The sequence below is a fragment of the Podarcis filfolensis genome (assembly GCF_964270895.1).
Source record: "Podarcis filfolensis genome assembly, chromosome: 2".
In the NCBI taxonomy this organism is placed as follows: domain Eukaryota; kingdom Metazoa; phylum Chordata; class Lepidosauria; order Squamata; family Lacertidae; genus Podarcis; species Podarcis filfolensis.
The window spans coordinates 27,827,517-27,840,452 of NC_139605.1; the positions used below are offsets into that span (position 1 = coordinate 27,827,517).

General features: G+C 45.6%; 1 protein-coding gene across 1 annotated transcript in view; it reads right to left on the bottom strand.

Moving 5' to 3' along the window:
• The window catches only part of TMF1 (TATA element modulatory factor 1), a 25,482-nt gene extending 15,892 nt beyond the window's left edge, over nt 1–9,590 (bottom strand). The window contains exons 1-4 of the mRNA XM_083604067.1: nt 9,151–9,590; nt 2,581–3,824; nt 905–1,008; nt 4–73 (exon numbers count right to left, since the gene is read on the bottom strand). Of these exons, the coding sequence (XP_083460193.1) occupies nt 4–73; nt 905–1,008; nt 2,581–3,824; nt 9,151–9,316 (1,584 nt within the window). The 5' untranslated portion in view covers nt 9,317–9,590. The remainder of the gene's footprint in view (nt 1–3; nt 74–904; nt 1,009–2,580; nt 3,825–9,150) is intronic.
• Between the last annotated feature and the right edge of the window lie 3,346 nt (nt 9,591–12,936).

A 12,936-nucleotide genomic window follows, 5' to 3' on the forward strand; every position in this document is an offset into this window, starting at 1 on the left:
TGCTATTCGCTGAGCAAACTCCTCTTTAAGAGATGAAATGCTACTGTTCTCTTCTTTCATCTTGATGATTTCACTAAACATAAAACATTTCCATCATTATGACTGTGCGTAACCTTTCAAATGGGAAGCAGAATTTATTCATACAAATGTACACCCCCCACTCACACCTGCAAACCCTCTTTCTCCTGAGAGGGATCAAGGCAACAAGAAAAGCAAGGAGGAATTACTTCTCTAATTCAATCCTTCAACTTTTTATCTGAATAAATAGACCAATGGACATCACAGGAATCTGTTTTGCTTTCCAGTATTCCTCTACCCACCCCAAAAGCACTTAACAATGCACTAGCATCTGAGGAGCTCCATTCATGCAACAACGTATAACCATGACCTCACATAACCAAGCTTTTCCCCATCATGCTTTTCTTATATGACTATGGAGTACAGCCCTTATCAAGCCCCTAAAACAGGCTTCCCCAAACTCTGCCCTCCAGATGTTTTTGGCCTAAAACTCCCATGATCCCTCGCTAGCAGGACCAGTGGTCAGGGATCATGGGAACTGTAGTCTCAAAACATCTGGAGGGCCAAGTTTGAGGAAGCCTGCCCTAGAAGCATGCTTATTGAGGCAGCTCATGGGAAAAAGATGGGGCTTTATTAATATCACCTTGTGGCTACATTACTTAATCAGCAATTAAAATGAATTCAATTCAGTTCCATACAGTCACTGACATCTATCAACCCCTTTCAAGTTTTTAAATGGGCTGCTACAATCCGTTTAGCTTAAATTACACAAAAGCTACATTATACAAAAGGCCAACCAAATGCATTTATCAAACAAAAAAATGGTTCACAATGTTTTCACATGATGTGAAGAGCCAAAGGATGAATGTTGTCATTTGAAACTTACTCATTAAGATTATCACAAGCTTCTTCTAGGCGTGCCTTCTCTTTACTAACACTTAACAGGCGAGTTTCCCTCATTTCCAGTTTTTCCGTCAGTGAATCAATAATCTGAAGAAGATTTAAGACACAGAAGCCAGGTAAGAAGGTTGAAAGATAGATCTCTTTGGGCAACATCGTAGAAGCAATGCCCAAAGTTTCACTCAAGTATTTTCTTAAGCAAAAAAGACATTTTACGTCATAGATGCTGTGCCTCTTTTTAGTCTTTCCTACACAGTCCTAATTCATTTTAAGTTCTGATCTGTTAAGATACAATCAACTGAATATGGTACATAGAGATGTGGTGATGGATTGTGGTTGAGTGCTGGAGAAGGTCTGGAGAGACTGAGGTTCAAATTCCTAGTCATGAAGCCTACTGGGTGACTCTGGGTTAACTCTCTCAGCCTAAACTACCTCACAGGGAGGGTTGTTGTGAGAACAGAATGCAGAAGAGGACCATGCATATTATATTGAGCTCTTCGGATATAAATGTAATAAAAATAAATTATGTAGGAAACTCAGGTGGAGTAGATTTTTTTTTGGGGGGGGCGAGTGCAGTAGGAGTGGCTGTGGGGTAGCAGAGGAAGGAGAAACTCCAATGAACAATAAGATTTCTGTTGTGGAAAGTGGGCGGAGATCACTGGCTATTGATCCATATTGATTTCCAATGGAAATGTTTTGATGGACAGATTATTCATCTTCGATTTTAAATGCACTTGAAAGAAACTGAAGCTATTGTACCATTTATGATCGTTACAATTTAATTCACAGGTTCCCAATTGGTTGATTTACTAGAAAGATACTCATGCATCATTAATCCTTATGCACATCTCCTCAGCCTCCCAAACACTGTATACATACTAGAGTAACCAGATATATACAAAAAATGCACACAATCAGCAAGCTCTACCTTTAAAGCCCTAAACGGCCTCGGCCCAGTATACCTGAAGTAGCGTCTCCACCCCCATCATTCAGCCCGGACACTGAGATCCAGCTCCGAGGGCCTTCTGGCAGTTCCCTTCCTGCGAGAAGTGAGGTTATAGGGAACCAGGCAAAGATCATGAGAAACAGCTCGTCCTCCGGGGAGGAGCGAAGCCACGCCTCCAGTGGGGAAGGGATGCAGGGCTCGGAAGATGCAAGGGAGAGCCGCAACACCGAACCAGAGCAAAGCAGGGGAAGCAGGTCCCCCTTTGCCCACGCCCTCTCTGCGCAGAAGGCTTACGCACAGAGAGGGGAGGCATAGGTTGCGGGTCAAAAAACTGCTCTGCTGGGGAAAGTTTAAGGACCGCCGACTCCCAGATTCTGCTAGCGACCGAGCAGACATGGAATTGAGTCGATCTGCATTGTGAACGTTTTGGACAGATAATAAAGCCTTGAAAAGACCAACAGGGAGTCTTGCCTGATTGCTCTCGAGCAACCACGCCGGCACACATAACAGACAGGGTATAAATTATTATTATTATTATTATCCTGTTATTTAAAGGGTAATTTCATGACATCAAAACAGAAAGAGGCCTGCAATCGTGCTGCCTTCAGCAATCTAACTGAATAATCTTACTGCACCTCTTCTCCCAAACATAAAAAGGGAATAACCATATCAACAGGGCAGCAGAAAGATGTATATGATGTCAGTTCTGGGGTTACCTTGCAAAGCTCTTCTTTTTCACACTCTACACTTGACAGCTTTTCAGCACTGGGCCAATGTACTGCCACCTCCGCTTTCTGAATCTGTCCATCAGTTTGCACAGAAACAGCCAAGACGTCTGGCTGATCTGAGTTAACAGGTGTCGCGCTTCTCCCACTTTCCTCCATTTCTGTTTCTTCTGTGGGTAGTGCAATAATTTCACTTAAGATTTGGTCAGACTTGCTTTTTATAGGTTCAGGCTCTTCAGATTTTAGTGTTGAAGGGCTGAGGGTTACAGATGCCGAAACGCATCCCCTACCTGACAATTCATCGTCTGAATTTATTTCACTCACACTCCGACTGTCTAAAGACTGCATGCTGAATGAGTCTATCCTTTCAAAAGCATCAGAGGAGCAGCAACTCTCAGTCAATTTTTGAAAGTCATCAAGGCGATTATATTCTGTGCAAGCAGATGCTGATAAAAGCTGAAAAGAAGTTTGCATCAGGTGAAGACTAGCTTTCGAATCGGCAGCCTCTTGCCTTGAGCTTACAGAACTTTCACTTATCACACTTTCGTGGTCCAAAACTTCAATGTCACTAGTTGTCGACGTCCCTGAGGAGAAAGTGCTAATTGGAGGTGAAGGTGTATTGCTTTGCCGATCCTCACTTTTTCGCTCTTTAGTTTCCAAACCTATACTCTTTGTCTCTGCAGGCAGAGGTTGTGTGGAGATGTCAGGCATATGACCAGGTTCTTCACTTCCTGAACTTACTTTCACAATAGCAGTGGCTTCTGCTACCTTGAGATTCTGAGCAGATGCTTCTTGATCCGCGTCTTTAGTGTTGTTTTCCTCATGCTCATCTTCATTATGATTGCCATCGATATCACGTACTGAATTACCTTCTTCTAACTTCTCCTGGGAATTACTGAAGTTTCCCAGTTCCACAGGTGAAATCACAGAGAAATCTTTTCCTTCTGTTTCTGGCAGGTCAGCATGCAGAGATTCTTCTAGTGTGCTTTTTACTTCTTCTTTGGGTCGCTGCGATTTGGTGGGTGGCTTAGACACCACTGGACTTTGCTGTATGCTCTGAACATCCGTTAATGGGAGAAAGGCACTGAAGAAGTTTTCTGATTCATCTACCACAGTCCTCCTAACAGGCTTGGTGATGGCTGTAGGAGATGATATTGGCTGACTTTGAGATTCTGTATCTGCATTGGCTCCCCAGGTAGAAGTATCCCATCCTCCGCTCGTAAGAGAAGTTGTTCCTAAAACAACGAGAGGAAAGGGAAAATCAAATTTCAGAAGTTAAATCCATTGTACAGACTTCACAAATAGTGAAGTGTCATTAGCCCCAATTTCACTTTTTTCTGCATAAACACACATTGATATTACATCCTTTCCTGAAGCATCTTTGGTGCAGCTATGACCTACTTATCCAACATTGTCTCCACACAAGGAAGAATGGTTCCTTGGGGTTGGACACAATCTCCCCCCAATGAATAACCTGTAATGATTTAGATATGGCTCAAAATTCGGCACTATAAACAAAACCACACTGATTTCTTGATAGCTGACAGCTAAAGTTGTATGCTGTTTTCATGCAACAGCATGCTCATACTTGGCACCAATACTTTTTTTGGTGTTGCATGAGCAAAATGTACCCATACCTGACCACAGGAAGCTCTAGTGCAGATCTAGAGTGTACAGCAGGGCTCCCCCCCCCCCCCACTGTATATGTTGGATAATATTCCTGAAACATACCGTATTTTTCGCTCTATAGGACGCACTTTTTCCCCTCCAAAAATGAAGGGGAAATGTGTGTGCGTCCTATAGGGCGAATGCAGGCTTTCGCTGAAGCCTGCAGAGTGAGAGGGGAGAGCCCCAGCGCCAGCCCCACAAGGTCGGGGGACAGAGGGAGGCGGAACGCCGCCATCCCGCTGTCTCCCGAAGTGGTTTGGGGACAGTGGGGCAAGCTCCGGGGACAGTGGGGAGGCGCAGCGTGTCTCCCCGCTGTCCCCGGACCTGGTCTGAGGGCGGGCGGCGGGGAGAAGAGCGCTTCTCCCCGCTGCCTGCCCCGCAAGCTCCGGGGACAGCAGGGAGGCGCAGCGCGTCTCCCCGCTGTCCCTGGACCTGGTCTGAGGGCGGGCGGCGGGGAGAAGAGCGCTTCTCCCCGCTGCCTGCCCCGCAAGCTCCGGGGACAGCAGGGAGGCGCAGCGCGTCTCCCCGCTGTCCCCGGACCTGATCTGAAGGCGGGCGGCGGGGAGAAGAGCGCTTCTCCCCGCTGCCTGCCCCGCAAGCTCCGGGGACAGCGGGGAGGCGCAGCGCGTCTCCCCGCTGTCCCCGGACCTGGTCTGAAGGCGGGCGGCGGGGAGAAGAGCGCTTCTCCCCGCTGCCTGCCCCGCAAGCTCCGGGGACAGCGGAGAGGCGCAGCGCGTCTCCCCGCTGTCCCCGAACCTGGTCTGAAGGCGGGCGGCGGGGAGAAGAGCGCTTCTCCCCGCTGCCTGCCCCGCAAGCTCCGGGGACAGCAGGGAGGCGCAGCGCGTCTCCCCGCTGTCCCCGGACCTGATCTGAAGGCGGGCGGCGGGGAGAAGAGCGCTTCTCCCCGCTGCCTGCCCCGCAAGCTCCGGGGACAGCAGGGAGGCGCAGCGCGTCTCCCCGCTGTCCCCGGACCTGATCTGAAGGCGGGCGGCGGGGAGAAGAGCGCTTCTCCCCGCTGCCTGCCCCGCAAGCTCCGGGGACAGCTGGGAGAAGAGCGCTTCTCCCCGCTGTCCCCGGACCTGGTCTGAAGGCGGGCGGTGGGGAGAAGAGCGCTTCTCCCCGCTGCCTGCCCCGCAAGCTCCGGGGACAGCTGGGAGGCGCAGCGCGTCTTCCCGCTGTCCCCGGACCTGGTCTGAAGGCGGGCGGTGGAGAGAAGAGCGCTTCTCCCCGCTGCCTGCCCCGCAAGCTCCGGGGACAGCTGGGAGGCGCAGCGCGTCCCCCTGCTGTCCCCGGACCTGATCTCAAGGCCGGCGGCGGGGAGAAGAGCGCTTCTCCCCGCTGCCTGCCCCGCAAGCTCCGGGGACAGCTGGGAGGCGCAGCGCGTCTTCCCGCTGTCCCCGGACCTGGTCTGAAAGCGGGCTGCGGGGAGAAGAGCGCTTCTCCCCGCTGCCGGCACCACAAGCGCCTGGGGGGGGGAAATAATTTTTTTTCCCTTTATTTCCCCCCCAAAAAACTTGGTGCGTCCTATGGGCCCGTGCGTCCTATGGGGCGAAAAATACGGTAAGTATAGGAATAAATCTCAGCTGTGGGATTAATACAAACAAGAGTTAGTTGTGTGGTGTTCAATAAGTCTGGGCAATGGTTTACATTTGATCACCCAATATGCTAAAAAGATAGAGATTACAACCAAGCAGCACTTTTTTAGTTGTTGTTTTTTAATTAAACAGCTATTCTCCAATGTCCTCCCAATATTGCATTAAAACAACTTTTGAAAACAGCCCTGCTGAGCGCATAGAATTAGCCATGTGGTGCTCCGGATTTTAGCCATCATTTTATTAGATTCATATCCTGCCCTTTCTCCCAAAGGGGCCTAGGTCGGCATCTGTATCTACATGGATGCCTTTACCTAGAGTAAGTGTTGAAATGAAAGGCTTTTCAGATAATCAACAGGAAAAAATGACGCAAGGAGGAAACAGCACACAAGTCAAATTATAAAGTAAATACATAAGGAAGTGTGCAAATAAGAGTGTGAGGAAGGGAGAGGAAAGAGCAAGAACTGATAATATGAATCCAAGACCAACAATTGCTAAAGTGGCAACACCATGCACAAACATACTGAAACAGGCACAATAATTCTTTATCACCCAGAATGAGGGCTGGTAAAAGGCTTGTGTAAAACACTCCGAGACAACATAAACAGTGTAATAGAATGGACTGCCAGAGAAAGGCATGTTCCTTTTTATATTATTATTACATATTACGATTCTATATTTATGTGACAGAAACCTCCTTGTGAGGTCTTTGTTCTAAAATGTGCCTTATTTATTTATTTGAAATATTTTATAAATAAGCCACAGACAAAAACACCCTTGATTTCAGACTAACACAACAGTGCAGAAATGATGTCAACGACTCTTCTTTCAGAAATCATACGGCAGCCACCCCCAACCTGGTGCCCTCCAGATGTTTTGGAGAAGTCCGTAATCCCCAGCCAGCATGTCCAATGGTCAAAGCTGATAGGAGTTATAGCCCAAAATACCTAGAGAGCACCAGGTTGTGCAAGGTTGTTCTATACCGTAGAGACTCTAGGCAGGAGATGATGTGTGGAAGTCTGGCATGGTGGGCAGCCGAAGGATAACCACATGCTCATTGAGAGGATAGTACTGTGTTTTTGGAAAGGAACATATGACAGTGTCAGGTAAAATATGCAAAAGAAAAATGAAGCTGAAGGCCTTGCTACCATTTATAGGATCCTGTGACTACTGCTAGCTCACATTCTCACATAGCCTGCCAGTAAAATAAAATGCATGCAGAGCCTTCATGCTTAATGATCACCCTCATGTAAGCAGCAGGCAACAAACAAGAGTGGGAAATGCTAGAAACAATGACACATCAGTTATTTATTTTGCCAAATGTTACTTTGGAGATGTGAATGGGGGTGGCTGATAGCAACTACTGTCTAGTTAGGTGCCAAGAAATTAGTACAGATACATTAAGGAAGCAACAGTGGTACAACGGGCTGGGCTTGTGAGTTGAAGAAAGGGTCCCAGATGTCCCTGTGGGAATGGGGGTAAACCATAATGTGATGATAAAGTTTTCATTCTAAAGATCACAAAATTAAATTTAATCAGTATCTGATGACTAAAATTAATAGGGTTTTTCACTAGCTTTTCAGTACCATAGACAGTCAATATTTTAACCCATTTCAAGCTTTGCCATGTGGTATGGAAGCCACTGTTTGAGAAAAACATTTCCAAAGCCCCCCTGGGACTAGCTACTGTACAACATAATGGCTATACTGAAGTTAATAACACAGAGTAGCTATGTATGATCTTAAGTAGAAGATAAGACCAACGCAGGCATGAACAGGGCCAATTATACCACAATGCAAATACAGAACAACAGTCTTTTTGTTTTTTAACATATTTTTAATTAAAGATTTCTTGGTTTACAAAAGTATGTGCAATGTCTCATTTTTTCAAGTTACATTTTTTACGAATCAGTTCCATTTGTTGAGACATTAGTGTTACATTAGAAAGAAAAGGGAGAAAGAAAAAGAAGGGGGGGGCATGGTGAGTGGGGTTGGGTGGCAATGTTTCTATTCTACTTGATGTATGTGTGTTGGAAACAGCCTTAAAGTATTATAAAAGCTAACCAATAAACATAAACTGACACAAGGCTCCCCTTTATCACATACACAGCCTAACAAGGCAACAACCGTCTGTGTTGTTATTTACCCTGTTGTCCTGATCCCTTGACGTGGGGCAGGGCAAGAAACAACTTCATAACTTGAAGTTATGTGAAGGAAGGAATGGAAGCATGTAACTAAGAAAGAGGAGCTTTTTAAAAATAAAAATGAGTGTATCAAAAGAAAACTGAATGAGGCAATTACCAGGTCAAGAGAGAAGTAGGAGAGTGGAACCAAGACTGACAGGATGGGCATGTATAGATGCAACAATGTGAGGTCGTATCTTTTTATTTTATGCCACTACTATGCCTGTTACTTACAGAGGGAAACTTATAGATTATATGCAGGCATATTGGAAAACAGCAAATATTTTTTTATGGAAGACAACTTGCAGCACCGTCCTACTCACACTTATGCAGAAAGTGCCATTGCAATCTGGTGGAGCTTACTAAAAAAAGCGAACATGCACTGGAGGGCAATAAGAATATTTATTATTATTATTATTATTATTATTATTATTATTATTATTATTATTATCAGTGGTTTTTTCTGGGGCTATGCATACCCCTAAACATTTTGTGAATCTTTGTACTTTTGTCCATTTACTGTATTTATTTTTCCCAATTCGAACTATACAATGGTGATTTTCTTGAGTCAAAATGAGAGTACCCCTAAACATTTATTAGGAGAAAAAAAGCACTGATTATTTGTACCAGTAGATCTCAGGGCGGTTCACAACATAAAATCACAATATAAGCTACACACACACACACAACCCAATAATTCCTGCCCCCCACCCCCCATCTTAGCCAAAGCCTCTGAAAGGCACCAGACAGTGTTTCTCAACCTGTGGGTCCCCAGATGTTGTTGGACTACAACTCCCATCATTCCTTGGCAACACGACCAGGGGTCAGGGGTGTTGGGAACTGTAGTCCAACAACATCTGGGCACCCACAGGTTGAGAACCGCTGCCGGAGGGTGGTTTGGGAGCGGGGTGGAGGAGAAAATAAAACCAAATAACCCCCGAGGCGAGGAAAAGGACTGGCCACGCCAGTCAGGGCCGGTGCAGAGACCCTCCTCGCTTGACCACAACCACGGGCGGCTGCGGACGAGGCAGGGGGTGGTGTTCGGCGATTCCCTCAGCCGCCCGCCTCGCCTGAAGGGCTGCGGGGTCTGAGGCGAGTCCTCCCCGCGGCTCCACCTACCCGCCTCTCGCGGTCGGGACGGGGCGCTTCCGCCCTGCGCCGCTTCGCCGCCTTCCTCCTCCTCCTCCTCGGCCTGGATGTCCAGCACCCGGTCGATGGACTTCTGCGCCTGAGACAGAGCCTGCTTGGCGAAGGTCGAGAGCTGAGAGGCGTTGAACCAACTCATCGCCGACGCCGCCCCCGACGCCGTTGCTGCTCCGGCCCCCGCCACGGCTCACGACCGGCGCGCTCCCTTTCCTCCTCCCTCCCGCTCCCCCTTCCTCTAGCCGCAGCTGCTGCAGCCGAAGCCCCGCAGGACACCGACCGCCATGAGAGAAGCGACGGCGAACCCGGATAAGGCAGCTCGCCAGGCAGGAACGCCGACGGCACGCTCCCCCCCCCCACCAGCCCGCGCATGCGCCAAAGCCCTTCCGCCTTCCACGTAGCAAAACAAGCCGGCGCCCTCGCTCACGTGACGCCGGGCCTGCGTTGCCATAGCTTCCCCGGAGCGTCAGTCATTATGGGGAGCGGCCCCCTCGCTTCCTGGTGACGTCGCGCCGCCAACGTCGTCGTAGCGACGGGCGAGGCACCTGGTTTCCCCGCCCCTAATACGTAAATGTCGCTTCCCATTGGCTGCTCGTAGCTCTGATCGAAACTCATAAAATATGCCTTATTTAATAGGTGTTTTAAAAGTGATTTGGCGTCGGTCGCCGCTTATTGCACCCTGCCCTCTTTTAACAGTTCCTGCAGGAAATCGCGCTTCGGAAAAGCCAAACGGGGCGGTTTCAAGAGGGCAAAACAGAAACGGGCCATTCTTTTATGGACATTTTCCCCGAAGCCTTATTTGAATTAATCCTAAATTATCATGTTCTGGAAAGAGACCCCTTTACACGTTATCCAGCCACAATAATTCCAGAATTTCGGTTGACTTACAATTTAAAACCGAACCCAGGTCGGAGCCAAACAGTATAAATTGAGAGCATTTGCAGATGACATAGTTTTGACGTTACAGGAGCCAGAATCTAGTACTAAAAGAGTTTTAGAATTAATTCAAGAATTTGGTCAGGTGGCAGGATTTAAACTGAATAAGACCAAAACTAAGGTTTTAGAGAAAAACATGACATTGTTTGAAAAAGAGAAATTTCAGAATGAAACAGGTTTATCAGTGGTGAGGAAGGTGAAATATCTGGGGATTAACATGACATCTAAAAATGGGAACTTATTCAAAAATAATTATGAGAAATGCTGGTTAGAAGTGAAAAAAGATCTCGAAATATGGTCAAATTTGAAGCTTTCCTTGATGGGTCGAATAGCAGCTATAAAGATGAATGTATTGCCTAAAATGTTGTTTTTGTTTCAAACATTACAAATTGTGGACAAGATTGAATGTTTTAAGAAGTGGCAGAAAGATATTTCTAAATTTGTCTGGCAGGGCAAGAAGCCTAGGATAAAATATAAGATTTTAACTGATGCAAAAGAAAGGGGTGGCTTCGCCCTGCCAGACTTCAGGCTGTACTATGAGTCAGCAGCATTCTGCTGGTTGAAAGATTGGCTGCTTCTTGAAAACACGGACATTTTGGATTTAGAAGGTTTTAACAATGTTTTTGGATGGCATGCATATTTGTGGTATGACAAGGTTAAAGCTCACAAAGCATTTAAAAATCATATTGTTAGGAGATCTTTGTTTAATGTTTGGATTAGATACAAGGATGTACTGGAAAACAAAACCCCAAGGTGGTTGTCACCAATGGAAGCGAAAGCTCAGAAAAAACTCAATATGGAGGCCAGTTGGCCAAAATATTGGGAAATTTTGGAGCAAGAAGGATAGACTGAAACTGCAGAGCTTTGAGAAATTAAAAAACAAAGTCCGAGACTGGCAACATTATTTTCAGATAAGGGAGGCATATAATTTGGACAGGAAAATTGGCTTCCAGGTGGAAAAATCTAAATTAGAAACAGAAGTGCTAGAACCTAAAACTAAAATCATGTCAAAAATGTATAACTTGGTGCTGAAATGGAATACACAGGATGAAACGGTTAAGTCAGCCATGATTAAATGGGCACAAGATCTTGGACATAACATCTTGTTTGCTGACTGGGAACAGTTATGGACCACAGGTATGAAATTTACGGCATGTAATGCCCTAAGAGAGAATATTATGAAAATGATATATAGGTGGTACATAACCCCAGTCAAGCTCGCAAAAATATATCACTTGCCCGATAATAAATGTTGGAAATGTAAGGATGTTGAAGGTACATTCTTTCACCTTTGGTGGACGTGCCCAAAGATTAAGGCCTTCTGGGAAATGATTTATAATGAAATGAAAAAGATATTTAAGTATACTTTCCTGAAAAAACCAGAGGCTTTTCTCTTGGGTATAGTCGGCCATTTGGTGCCAAAGAAGGACAGAACTTTTTTTATGTATGCTACAACGGCAGCAAGAATACTTATAGCAAAGCACTGGAAGACTCAAGATTTACCCACTCTGGAAGAATGGCAGATGAAGTTGATTGACTGTATGGGACTGGCAGAAATGACCGGCAGAATCCGCGACCAGGGAGAAAAGTCAGCAGAAGAAGATTGGAAGAAATTTAAGGAATATCTACAGAAATATTATAAAATTAATGAACTTTGAAAAGATGTTGGTTTGAACTTTGGTGGTCTCTAGCTGTTATGATAAAGATAATGGGGATTATAATTGTTTTTGTTATTAAATTTAAAAAAGCTGAGTGGAAAATAAGGTGATATTCTAAAAGGAATGTTAAGAGAATAGGATTTGCTGAATTAACAAATTGAACTAGAGAACAAGAAGGGGAGGTATGAGGAAGTCAAAGAAACATGTGATTGAAAAACTGTTATTGAAACTGAATTGTTTTTAATATTTTTCTTTTTCTTTTTGTGTTTATATAAAATTGGAAAACTTAATAAATATTCATTAAAAAAAAAATACAATTTAAAACCGAACCTTTCAGCCCAGAAAAGTGCAGCTGCTGAGACATTAAAGAGTAGACCCCTTGTGTAACACTTCCTTGACAGAAAATGTAAAACAGTGAAGTCTTTTGACTTTCAGCCAAATTTTCTGCATGTGATTTAGTACTCAGAAGTGGTGGTGGTTTGGGAACATTGTTGGCCTTGAAGAATTGAGAATTATGTCTGGGGGGGGGGAGCAAGGGTACAAGCTTTAATACATGTTAATGGGGCTTGCTTCTCAGTTAACTTCTATGGAGCTGAAAGGTAAAGGGACCCCTGACCATTAGGTCCAGTTGTGACCGACTCTGGGGTTGCGGCACCCATCTCGCTTTATTGGCTGAGGGAGCCGGCGTACAGCTTCCGGGTCATGTGGCCAACATGACTAAGCTGCTTCTGGCGAACCAGAGCAGCCTTCCCGCCGGAGCAGTACCTATTTATCTACTTGCACTTTGATGTGCTTTCGAACTGCTAGGTTGGCAGGAGCTGGGACCGAGCAACAGGAGCTCACCCCGTCGTGGGGATTCAAACTGCCGACCTTCTGATCGGCAAGCCCTAGGCTCTGTGGTTTAACCCTTGGAGCTTAGGTATGTAATATCTAAATGCATGTAATATCTGTTTGCTAAATCCTTGACTATATTTAGGGAGGCTAAATACACACACACAAGCTCATACCTTGAAAGCTTATATTTGGTTGATTTTCAACGTGCCACTGGAATTATTAAAAAACATTTTTTCATCTTATTAAATTTAGGGAGGACTTTGGTAGTTTTTTTAAAAAATTGACACTTTTTGTAGTTGTGCTTACAACAGATACTTTATGTCTCACAAACATG